Below are 16181 nucleotides of genomic sequence, written 5' to 3'. Positions count from 1 at the left end.
AGAATAATTAGTATCCAATCATGTAATATTACCTTAAGATTCTAATCAATCATGTCAGAGCAAGTAGTAAACTGTTGATTATATCAGAAAATTTGTTATTTTATAATTAAAGCAGATAGTGGCTGATACCAACATAATTTAAAGAGAAAGAGTTTAATGTATTAGAAAAAATAATAATGAAAAAAAAATAGACTGCAAATAAAATATTATGAGGCAAAGAAAAGTTCATGCAAAATAAACCTGAAAGAGACTTTGTTTTCCTTGTGACTAACTTATATCATTTGAGAATAAGTGAAAAGAGCTAAATTACCACATATAGGATATAGAGCTAGAAAAGTCTATTTTTTTGATATGTACCTTCTTCTCCAGCAACGTCCTCAAGTTGTGCTACTTCAGAACTAGACGATGTGGATTTATCTTCAGGTTTAATTTGCTCAGCAAGAACTATTTGTTCATCTGTTGGGATTGAGAATTAGTCAATAAAGCTAGTAAAAGTTTTATCAGAACAATCTGCAGTGCTGGAAATATGTTCCTGTTTGAACTAATAACACTATTTACTTAATCTTATTAGCATACATCACAATTGGTTCACTAATTGAAGTATTATTTGCCATAATGCATTGTAGATAAAAATAAATTATGAAGTAATTTATTCTCCAGCACTGTGACATAATTACTTTAAAAAACTTTTTAAAATAAGACAACAGTGACATGCAATATTGCAAATACAAGTAGAGTCTACAAATGTGTTTTTTCGTTGAACTGTTTTGGATTTGTAAGCCACAAAGTTAAGACACATCAACAACAAACCTGAAGCACATCAAAGAAATAGCCAGTTTCTAAATGTAATTTGCAAAGAAGCAATAATGTTCATGGCGAAAGTGGACTGGAAAAGATATTTAAGTACGCTGTAATTGTGAACAGGATCTATTAACATAATGTGAATTCTAAGGTTTTATCTAAATCAATTATTAACTTCAATAATACTTATTCAACATGGAGTCGAAAGAATTAAATAATAAGAGCCATTTGTAATCAAGACTATTGGAGACTCTGAAAAAGGCGTATTAAAAAAATGTGCAGCACAATATCAATAAACAACATACGTTAAACAAAACATGCTTGTATAATCGTTTACAGAAAATTCTACCGTTAATTTACAAAATTAAAAGGGAGAGGGAGGAAAGAAATAAAAGAGGTAAATAAGGAAAAGATTGTCTGGAATGGCTGGTTTTACGTACTTCATTGCTTTGAAATGCCACTTATTTGTAAGCAACATGCAAAGCAACAATTATAGCCTTTGTGTATACGTGTTTCTCGTGGTTGGTTATGTCGGCATTTGAGGAATCACTCTGCAATCCAAAACAAGTGCCCAATCCAAAACTTGCATACACAGGTATAAGAATTACATGCGATAATGGAGGCTATATGGCCATGCTGTTGATTTGATTTCTTTGGATGAAAATAATGAATAGCAGTGTGGGAGCAGCCAAAACACGTTCATCAGGCCACTCACCTTCCTTCATATCTTTATCATACAGGTGTTCGTAGCTAGAAGACTTTCCAAGCGATTGCAGGTGAAGATCTTGTTGGCCTGAAACGAACCGGTCACCAATATCCATTTGGGATTCCGCTGTAATTTCTGGTTGGCTCTCTGGTTCAATGGGAACTCCTTCATACAGTCGTTCATAACTTGATAGCATTGGTTTTGGTATATCTTCTGATGGTATTCTCTCCTCATCTTCTCCGTTGTCGATGATTTCTTGGCGATATCCATTATCGGAGCTTAAAGCCGACATTGTATTGTCTACTGATAAATCCAATCCTTGCATCAAAGCTACTTCACTTGACTTTGACTGGTCATAATCACCATCTAACCTGTGTATGATATCCCCTTGGCTTGGTATGTCATCTAGCGAATTAAGACAAAATATACTACATTTAGATTCTTTTCCGCCCGAAAATGATAATAAAGAAATAGCCTGACAGTGCTTAATAAAGAACCAATAATACATTTTAAGAAAGAAATGAAGAAAGAACAAAAGCTAAGTGTTTAAGTCAAAGCTTAATTGTATAGTTTAGGCATAGCTATTAGTACCTGTGATATCTTGTAGTTCAGTAGTAGTGTAGTCTCGAGCTGCTGTCTGATACCCATCTTCGGAATCAGTAAGGCCTAGCGACCTATTTAGGGCATCTTGATCAGCTGATGCTACTAGTGTAAAGTCGGAAGGTGATGGTGGAACATCTAGTTGTTCATATCTTTCATGCTGGTCTGTATCAGAATCATGATCAGAATAATAGCCTTGGCCAAGAGCTCTGGACATGGCCTCTTCATCGTGGGATGCCATCATAGCTTCTGGTATTTCTTCAGTTTGTCCTACACCAAGGGCCCTTGCAAGCATTTCTGGATCTTGTGATGCTACCATTGATTGGTGAAACTGATCCTGATCAAGTTCTTCTGCTTCTAATTCTTGATCGGATTCATATTCTTCATCATCCGCCAGTGCACGATCAAGTTCAGCTGAATCTTGGCTTGCTATTAGAGCCTGGTCCATGGCCGGTGAAAGTTCATTATTTGAGTCACTATATGTAGTGGGTTTGTCATTAAGTGTCAAATGTCTACTTAACGCCTCTGTGTCTTGTGACGCTATGAGTGTGAAGTCTGATGGAGATGGCGGTCTATCCTCGCCATCTGAGCTGCTTTCACTCTCTTCATCAGAATATATGTCAGAGTGTATTTTAGAGTGTATGTGTTGTTCAATGTATATTTGCTGTGATGTGTCTGTTGTAATTCTACCCTCAATCATATCTCCCTCACTTACTTGTCTATCCTCAAGATCTACCCCATATCCATTCATTGGACTCTCTGAAGTAGTTTCAGATAAGCCCTGTGTTCCTTCGTATGGCACAGACTGGGTTTGTGATACTACTTCACTTGATACTTTTTCAACCGTTCCTCCTTCAAATCTTCGGAACTCATTGGCATCCATTGTTTCGAGATCTTCTTCTAAAAATTCTTCTTTTCTGTCAACAAACGTTCCCATTTCTTCCACTTCCTCAGTTTCCGAAATACTGGAAACTTCTTCCTCTTCGGCAGAATGCTTTATATCAGTTGGTCTTTCCTCTACAGTAAAATGTTCAGTTCTATCAACAGATGACTCTATTATGGATTCTATGTGCTCTGGTTTGATTAATTCTTCAACAGCTTCTTTTTCTTCTATAACATATTCTGTTTCAACAATTGATTCTTTAATCGGTTGTGTATACTCAGTCTGTATGGGTTCTTCATCAACAGCTTGTTCATCCTTTTCTTCGGGTACGCATGTTACTTCTTTTATTGTTTCTTGGACCACAATTTCCTCTTTTAGACCAATTTCACTGTGATACTGTTTTAGCTCAGAAGTATATTCATATTCCTGTTTTTCTTCTATACTTTCAGATCGTTCTTGTGTGAAATCATGACTTGAACTAGTGAATTCTGTTTTTTCATCTGTAATATCAGAGACTGATGTTCTTTTTTCTTCAATAATTTCAGATCGTTCTTGTGTGAAATCATGACTTGAACTAGTGAATTTTGTTTTTTCATCTGTAATATCAGAGACTGATGTTCTTTTTTCTTCAATAATTTCAGATTGTTCTTGTGTGAAATCATGACTTGAACTAGTGAATTCTCTTTTTTCTTCTGTAATATCGGAGACTGATGTTCTTTTTTCTTCAATAATTTCAGATCGTTCCTGTGTGAAATCTTGACTTGAGCTAGTGATTTCTGTTTTTTCTTCCGTAATGTCAGAGACTGATTTTCGTTTTTCTTCAATACTTTCTGACATTGATTTTTCGCTTTCAGAAAATGTTATTAGAGGAATCTCTCTCTCAGAGCTCCCTTCTCGTTCTATATATTCATCCTTTTCTGTTTCTTCTTTTAAAAAATTGCCTGTCATTACGCCCATTTGTTCGATTTCTTTTTCGACACTGTAACTATCTTCGGATTCAACAGAACCGTCAGACATTTCCAGATCCTCGTCCGCTTCCACTTCTAGAGCTTGGCCAGATTTTTGATACGACGAAATATAGGTCTCCACTTGTTCATCATCCTTGAATTCCGCTTTGTAAGATTCCTCCTTTTCTTGCTGATCACTAAAATGTTTTTCTTCAATTTCGGAAACAATTTTGGATTCACTGTGTACTTGCACATTATAGGATTGTTGTTCTAATATCAATTCCGTCTTACTCACTTCTTTCTCATAAATATCAACCCCAGAGGATTTGGCTTCCTTGTAGGACTCTTCAATTTTGTAAGTAGATTCAGATAAGCCTTCTGTGGATTCTGTCGGTGGATATCTTTCAGCAAAGCTTTCGTCTTGTTCCTTGGCCTCTTCAACATATTCTTTTGATTCAAAACTGGTCTCATCATCATCTAAATCTGAGGTAATTTTTGAATGCAGTTCTTTATTATACAAATCAGGGTAAATATCGCTATCCAAATCAGTTGTAAGAATTGGAGCGTCTTGTTTAACAGACTCATCAATCTCATTGCGAAGTATTTGTTCCGAAAAACGAAATGTTTCATCAACCTCCTTACCACTATCAGATTCAGAATCCTGACTTTCTTGATCATCTGCTAATTTCTTAAAATGTTCAGTCATGATGTCTTCCTGTTTTTCTACGTCTGCGTCACTGTCTTTTCCAAGATCGTCCTCTTGGAGAACACGTTCTTCTGCAGAGAAATCTTCATAAGACTCACTCTCTTGCTTTAGGGCTTCTATAAAGTCTTCTTTTCTAGTTACCGCCTCTTCAGCCTCTAAATCTGAAAGTTGGTTATCGTCCATGTCGTTACCAACTATATCATCTTGAGGTTCATCCGATCCAAAGATTTTATCTTGTTCCGGTTGTTGGCTAGAGAATTGGGCCAATTGCTCCTCTCGTTCGAACTGAGCTTCAATCTTTTCAAATTCTGCCTTTTCAAGCATTGAATCATCCTCAGATTCATAGTCGTCGAGAGTAGATTTATGATCTAATTGATATTCTTCTGCACCAAGGACTGCTTCCGAGCATACATCAACTGGTTCATCACTTTTTTGTAGGGTTTGTTGTTCAAGATCTTCAAAACTGGACTCTTTCTTTTCTTCCAATTCTACGTCAGCTTCATATTCTACATCTTCATCCTCTACAGTTTCTTTAACCATCATAGGTTCATCTACCGCTATTTGTATTTCATCTGACGATTCATCATTATACACTTCCTCGTCTGCTTTCTGTATGTATTCCCATTCTTTCTCCTCTTTTTTCACTGGAGCTTGACCATCCAAATCTGAAGATTGACCAATTATAAATGCTTCTTTTTCCAGGTCTTCAAAACTAGATTCTTTCTTTTCATCTAATTCTTCGTCTGCTTCATATGCTACATCTTTTGAATCATATTCTAGACCAAAATCGGAATCTATTTCATCATCACGAATTTTAGTTTCTTTAACAAGTATGGGTTCATTCACTGATATTGGTAATTCATCTGAAGATTCATCTTTATCCACATCCTCGCCGGCTTCGTGTACAAATTTCTCTTCTTGAACATGACCATCCACATCTGAAAGTTGTTCATTTACAAATTCTTGTCTTTCAGTTATTTTATGGGTGTCAAGACTTTCTGATACTTCCAAGATTTCTTCTGTGGAGTCTTCAACTAGGGATATAATTTTCTGTTCTTTTTCCATCTCCAAATCAACAATATCTTCAGCCTGATCTTCAAACTGTTCATGTGTAGAAGTCTCTTCATTTCGCTCAAAATCCTGTTCGTCAATGTTTAGTGATGCATCATATTTTGCACTGTCATCTTTGTAAAGTTCTTGTTCATATGTTTTCTCTTCTTCATAATAAGAATGACCTGAATGGAGAATTTGTTCATCATGAATCACCTGTCCTGTCTCTTCTGGTTTATACTGGTCACCGTCTTCTTTATAATCTAACACTTTCTCTTCAGGTTTCATTACTTCATAAAATTCATCTTTAAGACCTTCTTTTTCACAAACTTCCTGAAACCCGGTTACAATATTGGGTTCTATCATGGTTGTTTCCAATTCACTTTGCACAACCGAATCCTCCACTTCATGTAGCAACGTATCCTTTAGTTCTTCAGACTGGCTTTGGTCTCCTTGAAACTGTTTAACTTCATCTTGGTCACGCTCTTCTACTTGGTCATGTATTTCTTCTTTCTTTTCAACATCAGTCTTCATAACTTCGGGTTCACACACATCTTGAGATTCTAGTTGCTTCTCTTGGTCGGATACTCTTTCCTGTGTTTTATAATATTTCTGTTCTTCGTCACTTCCTAACTCTTCCATTTGTGCTTTGGATTCATATTTTTGCTCACGTTCTAGTTCTTCAATTACAGTTTCGTCAAGAGTATCATCTAGTTCTAACTGATCTTTCAAGTCTTCCTCTGATACATACTGTTTTTCGGTTTCTTCTCGTTTACATTCGTCCTTGGCAATTTCTTCTTGTTCTTTTAACCTCTCCTCAGTTTCTTGAGATTTGGAATAATATTCTTCATCTATATCTTCGTCTTGAGATTGATCTTGTGGATCTTCTACAGTCGCTGTCTCTTCTTTATAACACTCATAATATTCATCTTTGAACTGGGAGGATGTACGTTTCTCCGCGGTGTCTGTATCGACTGACTCTTGTTGAAATTCTTCTTCTTCTGGTCTGTCCCCTGATTCGAAGTAGTCTTCTTCTTCTTTTACTTCCTCTCTCTCGTCTCTCTCATATACATCGCTAGCCTGAGCTGAATCAATTCCAATGCCAGCTTGATGAATTGCTCCGATTTCATTGGTCCTTTCTTCTTTAAGTATTTCTTGGTTTTGAATAATATCATCTTCTTGCTGATGTTGTTCCACTTGATCTTCTTCATCGTCATATAGATCTTCACTTTCATGAACCAATTCCTGTTCATTGATTTTATTAAACTCTTCCTCTTGGTATCCTTCTGTGAGATGCTCTACACTTTGCACTGAATGATCCTCTATTACCTGTCTTTGATTTATGTTTTGGGCTGTCATGTCGATATCAGTATGTACGTGTTCTTCTTTCTCATGTTCATCATCTTTTTCGTCGTATTCCGTGGTAGGTTCTTCGAATTTTTCATGGACTTCAGATTCGGAAATATCTTCAGTTTCCGTAACAACCTGCTGCTGTATAAATTCTTCTTCTGTTACTTCATACTGCATATCAAGGACTTTTTGTATTGTGCTTTCTTCCTCCATCTCTGAAGCTGTGATTTCTTGTACGTCTCGTAAAGTCTGCTCTTCTTCTTGACTATCCTTAACTTCTTGCAATTGTGATGTTTCATACACCTCTTTTTTATATTGTGATTCAAAAGTTTCCTGGCGTCCAAAGGTTTCTTTAGTTTGAAATTCCACTTGTTCAGATTCCACAGTTTCTTCGCCACCTGTTGCATAGTTTTCTTGTCTAGGCTCTTCATCTTTAACTTCAGGTAATTCCATTTGTTCAGGGACTGCTTTGTCTTCTTCCTCATCTCTTATATATTCTTCCCTTGGTGTGTCTGAAATCATTTCTTGAGTTTGTATAGCATTCTCTTGTTTAAGTTCTTCTTGATGCTGTTCAACTTCAGAAACTCGTTCTGACTCCACAGTCTCACCGCTGACAGTTGCATAATCTTCCGGTCTAGATTCCTCATCTTCGGGTAATTCCATATGACCATGGGCTGCTTTGTCTTCTTCTTCCTCATCCCTTATATATTCTTCCCTTGATGTGTCTTGGAATCTTTCTACTTCAAGTATTTCTTGACTTTGTATAGCATCCTCTTGTTTAAGTTCTTCTAGATGCTGTTCAACTTCAGGAACTCGTTCTGACTCCACAGTCTCACCACTGACAGTTGCATAATCTTCCGGTCTAGATTCTTCATCTTCCGGTACTTCCATATGATCATGGGCTGCTTTTTCGTCTTCTTCCTCATCCCTTATATATTCTTCCCTTGATGTGTCTTGGAATCTTTCTACTTCAAGTATTTCTTGACTTTGTATAGCATCGTCTTGTTTAAGTTCTTCTAGATGCTGTTCAATTTTAGGAACTGGTTCTGATTCCAAGGTCTCGCCACTTACAGTTGCATAATCTTCCTGTCTAGATTCTTCATCTTCGGGTAATTCCATATGTCCATGGACTGCTTTGTCTTCTTCTTCCTCGTCTCTTATATATTCTTCCCTCGATGTCTTTTCGAATCTTTGTACTTCAACTACTCCTTGGGTTTGTATAGTGTCCTCTTGTTTAAGTTCTAGATGCTGTTCATTTTCAGGAACTCGATCCGATTCTACAGTCTCGCCACTGGCAGTCGCATAATCTTCCTGTCTAGATTCTTCATCTTCGGGTAATTCCATATGTCCAAGGACTGCTTTGTCATCTTCTTCTTCGTCCCTTATATATTCTTCCCTTGATGTGTTTTGAAATCTTTCTTCTTCAAGTATTTCTTGAGTTTGTATAGCATCCTCTTGTTCAAGTTCTTCTAGATGCTGTTCAATTTCAGGAACTAATTCTGATTCCACAATGTCGCCACTGAGAGTTGCATGATCTTCCGGTCTAGATTCTTCATCTTCGGGTAATTCCATACGTCCATGGACTGCTTTGTCTTCTTCTTCCTCGTCCCTTATATATTCTTCCTTTGATGTGTCTTCGAATCTTTGTACTTCAAGTATTTCTTGAGTTTGTATAGCATCCTCTTGTTTAAGTTCTTCTAGATACTGTTCAACTACAGGAACTGGTTCTGATTCCACAGTCTCACCACTGACAGTTGCATAATCTTCCGGTCTAGATTCTTCATCTTCGGGTAATTCCATAAGAACATGGGCTGCTTTGTCTTCTTCTTCCTCATCCCTTATATATTCTTCCCTTGATGTGTCTTGGAATCTTTCTACTTCAAGTATTTCTTGACTTTGTATCGCATCCTCTTGTTTAAGTTCTTCTAGATGCTGTTCAATTTCAGGAACTGGTTCTGATTCAACAGTCTCACCACTGACAGTTGCATAATCTTCCGGTCTAGATTCTTCATCTTCGGGTAATTCCATATGACCATGGACTGCTTTGTCGTCTTCTTCCTCGTCCCTTATATATTCTTCCCTTGATGTGTCTTGGAATCTTTCTACTTCAAATATTTCTTGACTTTGTATAGCATCCTCTTGTTTAAGTTCTTCTAGATGCTGTTCAATTTCAGAAACTGGTTCTGATTCAACAGTCTCACCCCTGACGGTTGCATAATCTTCCGGTCTAGATTCTTCATCTTCGGGTAATTCCATATGACCATGGACTGCTTTGTCGTCTTCTTCCTCGTCCCTTATATATCCTTCCCTTGATGTGTCTTGGAATCTTTCTACTTCAAGTATTTCTTGACTTTGTATAGCATCCTCTTGTTTAAGTTCTTCTAGATGCCGTTCAACTTCAGGAACTGGTTCTGATTCCACAGTCTCACCTATGACAGTTGCATAATCCTCCGGTCTAGATTCTTCATCTTCGGGTAATTCCGTATGACCATGGGCTGCTTTATCTTCTTCTTCCTCATCCCTTATATATTCTTCCCTTGATGTGTCTTGGAATCTTTCTACTTCAAGTATTTCTTGACTTTGTATAGCATCCTCTTGTTTAAGTTCTTCTAGATGCTGTTCAATTTCAGGAACTGGTTCTGATTCCACAGTCTCACCACTGACAGTTGCATAATCTTCCGGTCTAGATTCTTCATCTTCGTGTAATTCCATATGATCATGGGCTGCTTTGTCTTCTTCTTCCCCATCCCTTATATATTCTTCCCTTGATTTGTCTTGGAATCTTTCTACTTGAAGTATTTCTTGACTTTGTATAGCATCCTCTTGTTTAAGTTCTTCTAGATGCTGTTCAATTTCAGGAACTGGTTCTGATTCCACAGTCTCACCACTGACAGTTGCATAATCTTCCGGTCTAGATTCTTCATCTTCGTGTAATTCCATATGACCATGGGCTGCTTTGTCTTCTTCCTCATCCCTTATATATTCTTCCCTTGATGTGTCTTGGTATCTTTCTACTTCAAGTATTTTTTGACTTTGTATAACATCCTCTTGTTTAAGTTCTTCTAGATGCTGTTCAATTTCAGGAACTGGTTCTGATTCCACAGTTTCGTCACAGACAGCTGCATAATCTTCCTGTCTACCTTCTTCATCTTCAGGTAGTTCCATATGTCGAAGGACTGCTGTGTCTTCTTCTTCATCATCCCTTATATATTCTTCTTGTAATGTGTCTTCAGTACTTTGTACTTCTAGTATTTCTTGAGTTTGTATAGCATCCGCTTGTTTAATTTCTTCTAGATGCTGTTCACTTGCAGGAATTACTACCGCTTCTTCCATTTTATCTTGTTCATATACCTCTTTAGTCTCAATAACTTCATGCTGTTCCCCGAAAACTTCCTTATGTCCCTCCACACTCTCTGTACTAATTTCTGACTCTTTGATAATCCGGTTATCTTCTGTCTTATCTTCATATTCTTGCTTCACTGGATAACTTTCTGGTTCCTTAATACCTTCATCCTCTGATATGTAGTCTTCCTGTACTAGTACGTTCTTTTGGAATGATACATCATCTTGGTATACATGATCGATGGTTATTTCAGTTTGTTCAGTAACATCTTGGTCTTTTTGTTGGATGCATTCTTCTTCCTCTCTTGCTTCTTCATATTGCTCCTCACTTTGTGAAGAAACAGTATCTTCATATTCTTCCATCTCTTCAGCTTTATAAATTATTTGTTCTGTGACTTTTGATTCTTCTCTTATTTGTTCTTCAGATTCTTCAAATTCTTTAATTTCTTTTTCTCCAGATCCTTCTGCTTCATCCAAATCTTCTACTTGAGGAACCATTTCCATGCCAGTCTTTTCTTTATCTTCAATTAGTTCATCTTCTTTTATAGGTTCATCCAAAAATTCCTTTTCCTGTTTTTCTTCATACATTTCTTCTTCTTTAACTACCATCATTAAATTCTCATCTTGAGCTGCCAGCAGCTCATTTTCATCAAGTTCACCACGGCTCATGATTTCCCATTCATCATCACTACCTGCTGCTTGGTCAAAATCACCAATATAGGCTTGGTCCCTAGAATCAGAAATATCATCAGCCATGGTAGAGGTGGTTCCGGTCTGTTTCCCTGTATTTACTAAATCCCCTTCTAAAGGTTGATCAACGGTATCACAGATTTCAGTGGTTATTTTAGATTCCATAATTTCTGGTGCAGAGTCGGTGGTTTCGACAATGTCATCATAAACTTTAGTTACCTTTTTAGTTTCAGTGACCAGGAAATCAGAGGGTTGGAATGTTTCATCAGTGGGAGATTCGTCCAGTTGAAGCTCAATTTCGATATCACCATGCTTCTGACTTGGAATGGAAGAAGTAAATCCCTCAGACAGACTTTGAGATTGGGAGTATTGATAGTTTTGACTTTGATATGATACAGATTGTGTTTCTGTCACATGCTCTTCGGTAATTTTTTGTGTATATGTTTGACGTGAAAGAATATTATCTGAAAAATCACCATGTACTGACGAATAAGTTTGTTCGCTTGTCATGGGAATATTTTGTGGTGCATGTTCTATGCTAGTTGTTTCTTTTTGTATTATTAATTCTTGTTCAATATCAGCAGTTTCTGGGGTATCCTGTTTATAGTTTCCTGGTTGCTCTTGTGGAACATCGCTTGTTTTACCTGATCACCAGCACATACCAATCCAAAGGAAAGAAGGCATTAAAAAAGTTATGATAGGATGGTTAGTTTACAAGAATACCTTTATATTTGTTAAATGTTTTGAAATGAAATTAATTAAGAGTGTAACATAAGAAAACCAGACCATGGGTTCTAGTTAAATTTAATGCATTGAAAACTTAATAAAAAGAGAAAAAGGAACTAAATCTTAATCTTTGCTTTTATCGGATGGATATTACTTAATCTCAGTTGTATGCAGCCTAACCTATTTACAAACCACATATATATAGAAATTTTGGGTGACATTTTACATCAATTTTTATCATGCACATGCTTTAATCGACAACTGAGTAAACAGACTTTTATATATGGTGAACATAAGAATATATAACATTAATAATATCCATTTAACTTTTCCTGAAACAAGACATCAGATTATTTTTCTTAACACAAATTATGAACACTGAAACAAAATCTTGTAACATTTATAATAACACAACAACTAAAAGTAAACTGAAATCACAGAAACTATAGAACAGCAATGCTACCTTCATCATCTCCATATCTTGGCTGCTCTGCTTGAAAAAAAAAATAAAATCAAGTTTTTCCATTAGTTTCTTTAATAAATATAATTCTCATCTACCAGGCAATAATATGTATTGGCACCACTGACATTAACAGTTCATAATATCTATGCTTGAGCTAAAACGTAGTGAAATAAATATAAAAAAGCAAAACAAAAAGTCTAATAACAATATAGTGCTTCATGCTAAAGCTAAATGAAAATCTGAAATTCAAGATAAAACAAATAAAATCCAAAACTGAATAAACATAATCACACAACGCCCATTAAAAAAAAAAACAGTGTGCTACTATAATTTTAGTGTGAACCTGTCTTCACAACAAAAATATTTATTGAAAATGAGTTGTGGAGGTCAAGAGTTTGTCTATAGTTTGATAGAATCTGTGATAGTAAAATTCATCAAGGGTACTTTTCACCAAGATAAACCCTACACCTAATACGAATCCTAACCTTGATACTCTATCCCATAATATCGAGCATAGTTATAATCATCATCTTCAATCGGCGCTGATAAATCCTCCGTTATCGTAATAGTAGGACAGTTATCATAGTATTCCTCTGAAAATGGAATGTAATTTTCAGACAAAAAAAACCTTAACATCCAAACCCTCAAACTAAAATTGTGCTTGCAATGTTCAATGTCATGATCATCAGGACAAGCTCATATGTAATCCACAAACTCCCATTGGTAATGTATATTGATATGTAATTAAGAAATAAGTCTTAGTATCACTAAACACAACTTCACACCAAAGTACAGTTCCAATATAACCAACAAATAGTCTAAAATTGGTCAAATATGAGGTAAGTCGATAAAATTTGAATAATTAGACATTGACCATTGCCATTGGATGCAAATTCCATATCGACCTTCTCTATAATTGGAAGTCATTTGGAACTATTTCCAATAGCTAGAAAATTAAAATTACTGTTATAATAGAACCATACTAGGGATAGAAAGGAGAAAAACTTGACAAAGTGAAATGCTACATTATACAATGTTAACAGACAAATCAACTTGAGATATTAGTAATGAAATCATCAATGAGCAGAAACTATCAAGTAATGAGCTACTGAAAACACACATTATAGCACAGAAAAAAACTAGTTCAAGGTATTCAACAGGTTTTTAGTTCAAATATTTAACAATTTTAAATTCAAACTATGCTAAGACTTGTTTTAGTAAAACAAAGTGTGGATGTTGGATGAAACAATGAAAGACACACGGTAAATGTTAGAAAGAAGCTCGACACTATATTAGAACACTATCATCTACAGCCCACCTGATCCACTTGGTGTATAGGTCACTTTAGAAACAGCTCTTTTTGTTAAACCATTATCCTGAAGTTCTCGCCATTCTAAGAGATCGAAAAAATAATTTGTACACAAAAATAAATAAACATAACATAAAATACAAAATTCAATCAATACCAACCAAGATTCTAACATAATTTACTCCACAAAGATTATTACTGACCCCTTTTCCATAAGTTAACCCATTTGCATTTGCCTCAATTTTAAAGATATCAAGAACAATGATGAAAATAGCCCCTTTTCCATAAGTTAACTCATTTGCCTCAATTTTAAAGATATTAAGAACAATACAAGACTTCATATAAACACACATAACCCAACACAGCACCATTGAAATGTTTTAAAGAGAAGCTTAATTAGATTTACATTATACTTTAAAGACTCGGTGTAAACAACAAAACACACACAGGTGAACTATATTTAATGATTATTTGGGAACCACTTCCATTTCATGCAAAATACCACTTTTATTTTAACTACACCCCCTCTTTTGTCCCTAAACCTCACTCATATAATATTGATGTCTATCCATTTCATGCAAAATACCACTTTTATTTTAACTACACACCATCTTTTGGATGTAACCTTGCTTATCTAATATTCATGTATATCCATTTCGCGCAAATACCACTTTTATTTAACTACACCCTCTCTTTTGACCCTAACCCTGACTTAATATTTCTATCTATAAGCTATCCATGCACCCATGCATATTTAAATGTCTACTTTTCCAAATCACTTTTTAAATAATAATAATTTATGAATATATTCCATAATAATTTACTTAGTTAATTCTTGTTAAGCTTCAAAGCTAAAAAATTATAGATGTTTACTTTATATTATTACTTTTTTTTAATAGAATTCATTCATACCACTTTGCAAATAGTTTAATTAGTTAATTCCAGTTAACTTCAAAGTTAAATGTAACAGGTTCCACTTAATACTACTAATTCGATTATAGAATTCATTCCTACGACCCACTTTTCTCTAACGATAAATATCAGCAAATAAACAGGTTACCCAAGCTTTAAAGTCTAACCAACGGGTCACAGCAATAAAACAGATAAACCCAAATTTCTCCATCAGCAAGCAATTAACCACACTATCTCAACTGTCTTAGTATTTACCTGGCTCTGTTATCTCCGAACCATGACTTTCTGTTGAGTGATGGTCCACAGAGGACAAACTTTCTTCAATATGAGTTGATTTAACAGATGTACGGACAGTTTGTTTAGAATAATCACCAGCATGAGGTTCAAGGGATTCTGTAACTATCTCAGAATGAGTTGATTCATCGATAGACCCTGATCGTGACCTTACAGTTCTCTTTTCTTCACTTGCCAATAACCTACTAGTGACAACAGATCCATCGTCCTTCACTTCTTTGACTTCACCAACATCTGCTGTAATTTCATCTAAAAATTCATCTTCTGAGGATTCTGAGTCTTCGCCAGTAATGAAGGCTGACACTGTGCCTGGAATTACTTCTTCTATTTCATAATCTTCAGATTCTTCCTTGCCAGATTCTTTATCAAATGAGTCGTGGTGAGTTTTCAGCTTATGTACTTGTCTATTCATTGCTATTTGTTGTTTGGTTTGCTCGACAATGGTTTTCTCTGGGTGTGGTGGCTGGTCAAAGGTTTCTATTCTTTCTATGGACCTCAAGTCATCTTCAACACCAGGAGCTGGAGTGTGTTTGCTTGTATGATGACTGATTTTGTGAACATGATGTACAGTACCATCGTCAAGAATTTCCTCTTTATCAGACACTTCAATCCTATCTTCATCCACGTCATATTCATCCTCATCATCTTCATCCTCATCATCATAGGATGATTCCGACGAAGAATCATCTAAGAAAGTTGAAACTGTTCCTGGAATAATTTCTTCAACCTCGTATTCTTCCTCCGTCCGTCCCTGCTCACTATCGAATGAAACATGGTGGGTCTTTAATTTATGTACAAGTTTATTTACAATAATACCTTTTCTAACAACATTGCCAGAAGGCAAGACTTCTTCTATTTGATCCCGTTCAGAAACCATCTCTGCAGGCATCTCATACGTTTCTATAATATCAGTTCTTTCAGTACCAGGTATTTTCACTGTTTCTTCAATCAGTTCTTCATCTCCACCATCTGATGTGACGCTCCTTGTGACATTTTGAATTGAATGTCTCCTGACCAGTTGTTTTTTGTGCACTGTGCCATCAGGTAGAACCTTTTCCGATTCCTCAACATCTTTAACATCAGTTATATTGGTTCCTGGTATTTCAATTACTTCTTCTGTAACTTCTTCATCACCTTCATCAATAGTAATACTTCTGGTTATTTGTCTAAGTGAATGCCTCCTAACTAATTGCTTTTTGTGAACAGTGCCATCGGGAAGAACATTCTGTGATTCTTCTACCTCTTTAACTTCCCTAACAGGCCCCTCTTTTTCAATTATCTCAATATCGCTTGGTTGAGAACCCACCCCTGGGGTAGAACGAATCCTTTTGTGTTTGACTACTGTGCCGTCTGCTAAAACCTCTTCGTAAACGGTTGTGTCAGCATCTACACTAGGGTCGAA

At 35.9% G+C, this 16181-nt stretch overlaps 1 protein-coding gene across 4 annotated transcripts in view; it reads right to left on the bottom strand.

Annotated features, from left to right (window-relative positions):
* Positions 1–16181, bottom strand: part of LOC126811732 (titin) — a 128941-nt gene that overhangs the window by 10055 nt on the left and 102705 nt on the right. For 3 of the 4 annotated variants that reach the window (XM_050537588.2, XM_050537590.2, XM_050537592.2), the window contains 4 exons: positions 12265–12291; positions 2099–11719; positions 1517–1912; positions 358–456 (listed from right to left, as the gene is read on the bottom strand). In XM_050537588.2, the coding sequence (XP_050393545.1) occupies positions 358–456; positions 1517–1912; positions 2099–11719; positions 12265–12291 (10143 nt within the window). Of the gene's footprint in view, positions 1–357; positions 457–1516; positions 1913–2098; positions 11720–12264; positions 12292–14740; positions 15914–16181 lie in introns of all 4 variants that reach the window. The other variant, XM_050537587.2, reaches the window with a different exon arrangement.

Source organism: Patella vulgata, chromosome 2 (genome assembly GCF_932274485.2).
Source record: "Patella vulgata chromosome 2, xgPatVulg1.2, whole genome shotgun sequence".
In the NCBI taxonomy this organism is placed as follows: Eukaryota; Metazoa; Mollusca; class Gastropoda; family Patellidae; genus Patella; species Patella vulgata.
Note: the sequence above shows the minus strand (reverse complement) of the source record. Positions and strands in the feature narration are given on the sequence as shown.